This window comes from Brienomyrus brachyistius, chromosome 13 (assembly GCF_023856365.1).
Source record: "Brienomyrus brachyistius isolate T26 chromosome 13, BBRACH_0.4, whole genome shotgun sequence".
In the NCBI taxonomy this organism is placed as follows: Eukaryota; Metazoa; Chordata; class Actinopteri; order Osteoglossiformes; family Mormyridae; genus Brienomyrus; species Brienomyrus brachyistius.
In genome coordinates, this window is record NC_064545.1 from 8,071,033 (window position 1) to 8,079,853 (window position 8,821).

At 45.6% G+C, this 8,821-nt stretch overlaps 1 protein-coding gene across 1 annotated transcript; it reads left to right on the plus strand.

Moving 5' to 3' along the window:
* Positions 1-22: 22 nt before the first annotated feature.
* ciao2a (cytosolic iron-sulfur assembly component 2A) lies at positions 23-3,777 on the plus strand. The gene is made up of 5 exons (XM_048973536.1): positions 23-280; positions 428-592; positions 1,622-1,671; positions 1,968-2,013; positions 2,126-3,777. Exons 1-5 carry the CDS (start codon positions 157-159, stop codon positions 2,224-2,226), a joined length of 486 nt encoding a protein of 161 aa, XP_048829493.1. The 5' UTR covers positions 23-156; the 3' UTR covers positions 2,227-3,777.
* Positions 3,778-8,821: the final 5,044 nt, after the last annotated feature.

The window sequence follows — 8,821 nt, forward strand, 5'->3', positions numbered from 1 at the left end:
GGAATTGTACGTGTGTTCTGATAGTGCTCTCTCAATGTGATCTGGTATCGATTTGTTTGGTGTAATAAGAAGGATATTTTTTTCATGATAGGAAAGTAGCTCCGAAATCCGGAGTGTCAAAGTCACAGCGAAGTTGAGTATGGCGTGCTGTAAAAGATGGGAATAGTGTCTAATCTCCTGTCTTTCACTATCGACAGGCTGTTGCGGATCTCCGGGTTTTCTGAAAACAAGAATGTACTGAGTGCCAGGAAGATGGACGAAAAGGCGTTAGAGGTTTATGGTAAACGTATGCCTTGATCTGTTATAATGGGACTCTAGGTTGAGTGCCTTAATTATAAGGGCACCTTTAATCACTGTTTATCGTCCAGTAAATCTCTGCATTCCATTTACATTTCCCTCGTTGTCTGCTTGCCTGCTTCTCCTTCAGATGTGATCCGCACTATCCGCGACCCGGAAAAGCCCAACACCCTGGAGGAGCTGGACGTGGTGTCCGAGAAGTGCGTCCAGGTGCAGGAGCTGGGGGAGGACGAGTACCTCATTGTGATCCGCTTCTCCCCCACGGTGCCGCACTGCTCCCTGGCCACCCTCATCGGTATGAGCGTCCAGCCGTCCGGAGCCAGTTTCACTTCAGACATCAGAGTGACTGGATAAAATTACATCCCGATAATATTACAGTATTTAATTACCGAATTAAGCTTGAGTACGAACTATTCCCGTCCCCCTTTTTAATGAAGTGGATGGAATAAAGTTGAAGAAAAGATAAACGTGACTGTGGCCGATCTAATGCTGTCATAAACATGGATAAAAAAACGTGTGGGGTGGTGGGGCCGTGTATTGTGGACTGGGGCAGAGCTGAAAGGCTCATGATCAGGGCCGAACTAAACAGAGGATTTGTTCGAAGCGTATTACTTACATCTGATGAGATACTTTTGGGTGGTTACCAATAGCCCCGTCAGTGTTACTTTGTCACAGCTTGTCCGGCAGTTGGCAAACTATACCTTCCTTGCATCTTCAAGTGTGAAAGTAAAATTAATGTTCTGCCAGACTCTGCATTTCACGGCTTATTTAAAATGTTAAATTCAAAGGTGCGGTTATACTCCTGGGGTGGAGTCTTATCTTGTAAATCCAGGACCCCACATATGTATTATCCTTGGACCATGTAGCTATCTGGGTCTCACAGTTACGTTTCTGATGATCAAGTTCTGCCTTTCCTATTGTATATAATGGCCAGATGTTACTGCTGGTCCCAGTTCTCAGGCCTGGAAAACAGTCATTTTCCAAAAGATGGATGATAAACTGAGGGAATTAAAGGGATGTTCTCTTCTTGTCATGGATTGCATTTCTATAGCGCTTTTCTACTCTTACAAGTACTGGAAGCGCTTTACATTGCATGCCTCACATTCACCCATCCACACACTCATTCACACACCGATGGCGGAGGCTGCCACGCAAGGTGCCAACCTGCTCACCGGGAGCAATTTGGGGTTCAGGGTCTTGTCATCTCTCTCAAACGGTACTATTTTCCTGCAGATCCTATTTCAGTCCCCGGAAAAATTTCCTCTGTCTTGGGCTCAAGAAGAAACGATCTTGTTTAAAAGACTTTTGTATTGTATTTTGACAGGTCTTTGTTTGCAAGTTAAACTGCAGAGGTGTTTGCCATTTAAACACAAGGTGAGTGGGCCAGCAATGAAACTGTCTTCAATGATAATTTTTTTGTCCTTCAGCTTATTTTTCAGAAGAGTTGGTTTTGAGAAGTGATCTGTCTTTTGTCAATACCTTTTAAATGACATGCACATTCACGGAGTTTAATTCTTAGCAGAAATTGCTACACAAACAATGATATTGTTTTGACAGAAGGTCCTTTACAACAAACAATTTTACTGTTTAAAATGTAAGCGCCGTGCTTTGAATGCATTTATATCTCAAAGTCAGTCTCAGTTTAATATGCCTTTTTTAATGCATTCCAGTTGGAAATTTACATCTCGGAAGGGACCCACTCCACGGAGGAGGACAGTGAGTTTGTAAACGTTACTTCTGTTTCTGTCGCGATAAGACAAGTGCATTATGGGAATTAGGCTGCTTGCAGAGCACGGCTTGTGATGGCTTACCTTTTTGTCGGCAACAGTTAACAAGCAGATCAACGACAAGGAGCGGGTGGCTGCTGCGATGGAGAACCCCACCCTGTGTGAGATGGTGGAGCAATGCATCTTGGAGCCCGATGACTGAACAGCACCTGGCGGCTGCGGGTGTGGGGGGGGGGCTACCTCCTTCATCAGGGACACTCTGGTAAAAAAAAAAAAAAAAACCCATGAGCCAAGGACCACTGGGGAGGCTGCGGGAGCATTATTTGGTCTGCAAATCCCAAAAATGAAAATCTGGAGTAGCCTAGTGAGGTGTGGATGTAGTTGTCCCTAAATAGTACCCTGATACTGCTGTTAGCTACACAGAAGAGGGTCCCAGGGTCAGTCTGGGGCCTCAGAGGGTGTAGGGAATGGAGTTTTCAGATACATAAACCCAGGAGGGACACACCCACATGTAAGAAAGGTATAGTTTGCCAACAGCATTATTATTACAGTAACTGTTAGCAGGCCAGGAGGACAACCTTTCCTGGAAACCGTGAACCTCCACCACATAGAACCTGCCCTGGTTCTGTGGATAAGTAAGGAAGGAACGTGCCGTCCTGTTATGACTTACTGCTGCGATATTTACCTACGTTTTTAAACAGTTACATTAAGCAGGCAGTGACTTTTCTTCACCCTGCATGATGGAAACACTGTTTCCATGAATCTCCAGTCCAGTCAGAGTATTTTTTTTTTTTCCTCAGTGTGGGGTGGGGAGTTTTATAGAATTGAATACAAAGTAAGTAATTTGATGTACAGTGTCTGTTTTTTGTGTCCCGTGACGAGATCGAGGCTGACAGTGGAGCCTCACTGCGTGTGATAATGCTGAAGGGCCATGCGGTCTGATGATGGATCACATGTCAGGCTGCATTCACAGCACAAGGCGGGAAAGGAGAGTCCCAGTGCATCATGAGAAATCACCAGCCCTTTTGTGATAAAGTAGAGACTTCAGTGACTACAGTACCTGAGCTTAGGGAGACGGCAGGGAGAGACAGGCTACACACAAACCTCACTGGCCAGCAGTCCTCTCCGTTCTGGGATTTGAAGGTGTGATTATCTGCAGTCTCCCCGAACCTGGTTAAATTGAGTGACAGCATCACAGAGCAGAATGTGAAGCTTTCATGAAGGCAGTAATCCTCTGCCCAAGATCGTTATTAGCATTCTCGTGTATTAAGGCTTAAGTCACGGCCTCCTGTCATTCAAGCATTTATGAGAAATCAAATTACATACGGTTTTGTGAAACGATGCAGATTGGATTTCTGAATCCTCTTCTTTGGGCCTCTTTGAGTTTTGGGCTTCACCATCTCATTAAAGCTCCCCCCCCCCCCCCCCCCCCCTTACATGGAGCTCACACAGCTAGTGTGTAATAGGACAAATGCTGTCTAATGAATCATTTACTGAGCAGCATGTCACCCAGGAGACACCACATTACAACCGATTATGTCTACGGTGCTGCTGGCAAAGTACACATGCATATAAAAACGTCCTCTGGGAGGCGCTGTGTCTCCTCAGTGAGAGGTTCCACTGTCGGTTTTTGTCTAACTAGTAAAATTTGGATGTTTTTAAGGAAAACTTTACAGAAAAGTTCAGAAATACTGTTGTTGTAAAGAAAGCAGCATTAACAATTCACCTAAATAAAAATATAGTTTGTGGCATACATGTGGATCTGCTCAGTCCTGTTGATTTCCTGTTCGGCCTGTTGGAAGGTGTCAGAAAAGCAACGTTGATGCTCAGCTGCCCAGGGTGCTCCAAGCATACTGATTATTCACTGCAAAAACGATAGTCAGTCCCATAGGGGTATGAAGTCTATCCCAGACAACACAAGGCACGGGGCTGGGTACAACATGAATAGGATGCCAGTCTGTCACAGGGCACAGAGCTGGGCACACCCTGGATGGGATGCCAGTCCATTACAGTGGTTCGAGGCTGGGTACACCCTGACCGGGATACCAGTCTGTCACAGGGCACAAAGCTGGGTACACCCTGGATGGGATACCAGTCTGTCACAGGGCACAGAGCTGGGTACACCCTGGATGGGATACCAGTCTGTCACAGGGCACGGGGCTGGGTACACCCTGGATGGGATTCCAGTGCATCACAGGGCACAGAGCTGGCTACACCCTGGATGGGATGCCAGTGCATCACAGGGCACACACATACGTACATGCATACAATAATAAGCTATAGACAATTTAGGGATGCCAGTTAGGCCCTAAGAGTCACCTAAGTGAACCTTTGGGTGGCGTGAATTTGGTTTTATTAGTGCTTTCCAACCCCAGCCTGTGATACATTTATGGGGACATTTGGACCAATCCGCTAAAAATAATAAGGGTATTTATATGTAAACAGGGCAGCTCTCTGAGCACCCGGCACACGTTTCCGTTGACAACACATAATCATGGCACGATGCCAGCGGCTGCAGTATCCAAGGTCACGCCGCTCTGTCCTTGCAAACGAGAGAAGCAATGGGGTCCTTTTAGCCATTTCCTGCATATGTCTCTTAACTATATTTCTGTCACGTTCATGGTTTAGGATCAGAATCACCTTTGCTTGTGGAGGGCATTACAAATCCAATTCTTACATATTATTTTGGTGAAAGGTTACATTGGAATAAAATACATGCAATACAGAAAATGATAGACATTATTAAATTCTCAATTCAATGCGGATCAAATTTCAAATGCAGTACATGTGCAGCAACACAGCAAACAGAAAGTCCATACATACAGTAGTAACAGTGATTACTGTCCAGGACCATTCTGCTTAATCAGAGCTATATGACATGTCTGACGTGTGTTTACTATCCATCACAAAGTTTCTAGTACCAGTAACAAAAGGACACCTGACAATTTATTTGGGCAAATTTCGTTAGTTAGACTTCATTGTCCCCATGGGGGAAATTCCTTTCACTGCACTGTACATTCCAAAAGAATTAACATCACATTTTACACCTGTCATTTCACACCAGAGAATATAGCACAAACACCATTAACACACAACAACACTAGAGGATGCCATACAGACAGCATGTGGTTGTGGGCAGGTTGCTATGGCTCTGTACCTGCACCCAGAGGGCAGTATTGTATAGTATGGATCAGTGTTTCCCAATCCGGTCCTCTGGGACCCAATCCTGTGGGTCCCTGAGGACCCGATTGGCAAACACTGGTATACAGTGATGGTGTTGGTGCTGAAGCCTGCAGACAGGATCCCCTCACGCGTTCGTGATGCACCAGCGTGCTGTAGGATGCAGTGCAGGTTTCTGTTAATGCCACCATACCCTGATCACCTAGTTCTATGGATTTTTAGCACTACCCAGAACCAATGGCACGGCCTACAGAACGCATCTGCACACAAAGACCCACGGCTATCGGTCGGCATGCAGGCACCTTTACGCAAGTGTGGAATCAGACCGTGTGCCCATGACATGCAGGTGTGAAATTATCTGGCACAAGCACCACTGAAGATGAACAAAAAAGAAATTAATATCTCATGCGATTGTGCTTGCTAAGCCCTGACTTCTGAAAGCTCAGTCCACCTGTAGTAAGAGAAAAGCACACTTTTATCCCAAGCACGTATGATGGAAAATCTGCACGTGAGACAAAGCACTAAAAATTCATGTCAGTTATTGTTATTTGTCAACCTCTGCCATGTGACTGTTCTGACAGTCGCTATGCATTTTGTTGGTTAAACAAACTGTGCTCTTATTTGTATGATGTGCTGCAAGGGTGGCCCAGGGGGGGGGGGGGGGGGTGGGGTGGGTGACAGGCAGGATGACTGTGAGATAAAGTACACATGTTTTTCAGCCTGGCAGAAAACAGCGCTAGGGTTAGCATATTTTTAGCTCTGGTGCAGCCACCTCTTCAGTCCCTGGACAAAGAGCCAATCAGGAGGAAGGATGGGTTGTGGGTGGAGACTTTAAAGGTTTGACATTCGCATAATGTGACCGTCGACGAGGCTGCCGCTCGAACCACATTGAGCCGCTCTGATGGGTGACATACTAGCGAGCCAGTGACCCTGGCATCACTGTGTGGCGCTGGCAGGCAACTCCCATCAGTCCGTGTGAGTCACACGCTCAGCCAGCACACGCCACTGACAGGAAAGGGTAGCCTGTCCTTTCAAGACAGAGACACGTTTAAAAGCCAGTGTCTGGGCTGGCCAGAGAATTACAGCAACCACAAACAGCTGTCAGATTGCTCTGGACATTCAATGTAATGGTCTGTTGATCTCACAGCTTTTTCTGTTCGTTCGTTCGTTCATTCATTCATTCATTCATCTTCCAGTCACTGGCCCACTGGGGGGGATGCACCAATGCCTCGTGGGTGTGACAGGCTGGCTCATAACAGTGAGGCCAGCTTGCACCCCTAAGCAATGGCTCTGTAAGAGAAGGAGGGCTGTTCTGAGCAGCCTGGAGTGTGTATGTAGCAGTGGTGTTACATCCATGTGGGGCTCCTGAGGTTTGGGGACCCCCTGTTGGCCACAAGCAGTCACTGCACTAAATTTTAAATAAGCGTGTTCATTATTTAGGAAATGCTGACACAGCATGTTCAGCTAACCAGCTAGCTAGCTACAATTTTCTGACACTGATTTGGGGCAAAGTGGTTTTTGAATGGACCCCAGAAACAAAAACTAGACTTAAGTTTTTAATTCTAATTATTTGTCGTATGGATGTTAACAGAGGGTCAACGTTATAATGAAATGTACTCCAGGGTTTACCTCTGCTTTCTCAAAAATGCATGTCACTCTGGATTAAAATCCCTTCAGCTTTGAAGGATAAGAAAATGAAGTAAAATAAGGATTAAAGATAAAAAAAGTGAGGCCTCCTCCCTCGTGGGGACCTCCTGCTGTAAGACCCATCTTCCACCCCGAATATCACCAAAGTATTTTACCTTCCCTGCGACAGCACAAGTGAACCCAGTCAGCATCTAAACTGGAAGTCTCCCCAGAGCTACCTGGTGTTGGAATTTAAGCTCACTGACCAGCAGGGGGTGCACTTTTTGGCTTGTTGGAAATCGGAAGTTGGCCTCCTTCCTGCCTTGGTTTCTCGAAGCATCGCCATCAAGGTTCCTCACCTCCTACCAGAGACAGAAGATAATCAGTGAGGCAGCCAAACCTTCCGGTTATTCCTGGGAAATTGTCTCACAGAAGGCTGAGGGACAGGAGGACGTTTCACACGTTCTATCTTCTTAGCAGTCCCCTTCCTGGTTATTTCACTATCAGCAGTAATTCTGTTAGCAGTTTCTTTGCATCAGTGTGAGAGGCCACAGGGCTTCACTGCCTTGTCTGATTCTCATCATTACTTTGCACATTTTAGTGACACAGAAACTATTATCTTTGTGAAATAACAGTCCAGCTTCCATCTGAAATTCAAACAAGGTTATTCTCTGTTTGCGCCAAGCCTCACCAGCCCCCGAAAGCCCAACTCCATTATCCCAAAGATATGAAAATAACCAGCATGCAAAGCTTTTAGGGGCTATGCTCTCAGACCTGGACATAATGCCAGCAAACTGCGGACTTACTCTCCTCTGCAGTCTGTTGATTATTCTGTTCAGCTGGGCTGGTGTAAAAGACTGAAGCGTGATGCCAAGTGACCATTTTGCCCTCACTTGGGTGGAAGTAGCCCTGCTTGGGCAGGGTAAGACTGCATACTGATGCATGACTCCAGATTGCGGTGATGTAGAGGAGGGGGGGGGGGGCACTCTTAACCAGCCATGTGGGAGAACAAGATCTCTGGGAGGCCAGCCAATGACCAGACTACCTGCAACCATTACAACATTCTGTGACCATCTTTATTTAGGGTCACCTCCTAATCCATGTCAGAAGGGTCACTATGAGCTATGACAGTGTTCATCCATTTCAATTAATTGGACCCGGATTTAAGTTAAGCACTGCATTCTTGCTGATTGGTCAGTCTCTTATAACCATGCATGTGTCACTAATGTTAATGCGAAACAGCTGGATGAGTCCCTCAATCAAGGAAACAAACCAGTAAAAGAACAAGATGAAGCAAACAATTTAGCGAAGAACAGAAGTCTTCTGGTTTTAGTTTGTAAAAGTGTCCTTCCTGACATGGATTAGATGGTCACCATACTGTCAATACGTCCTTGGACCCAGTCCATTTAAATAATCCTGTTTACAGACCTCCAACGCCATAGGTGTGGGCTGAGCAGGAGCAGAATGCCACTTTGCCAGCAGTGGTATCTCCATTGACCTAGATTTTGGGCATTTTGAAGATACAAATTCATTATCTGGAAAAAAAAACCCCTGAAATATCATAAAAAGGATGCATTTTCAATTGACATGGTTTTTATGGTGAGTCAAAAAGAAGCAATTTGCAAAACTGCAATGGAAAAAAATTGTAAATGAACAAATGTGCAAGACATGATAGTTTGTTCTTCTAGCCCAGGGGTGCCCACACTTTTTCAGCTTGTACATTTGTTCAATGTGATCAACAAATCAAAATGATCTACCTACTATAAAAGTGCAAAACATATATTTATTTATAGATACACCAAATATTCATTATTAATATTATTATTATTAATTTCGGGGGCGGCATGGTGGTGCAGTGGTTAGCACTGTTGCCTCACACCTCTGGGACCCGGGTTTGAGTCTCCGCCTAGGTTACATGTGTGTGGAGTTTGCATGTTCTCCCCATGTCGTCGTGGGGTTTCCTCCAGGTACTCCGGTTTCCCCCCCACAGT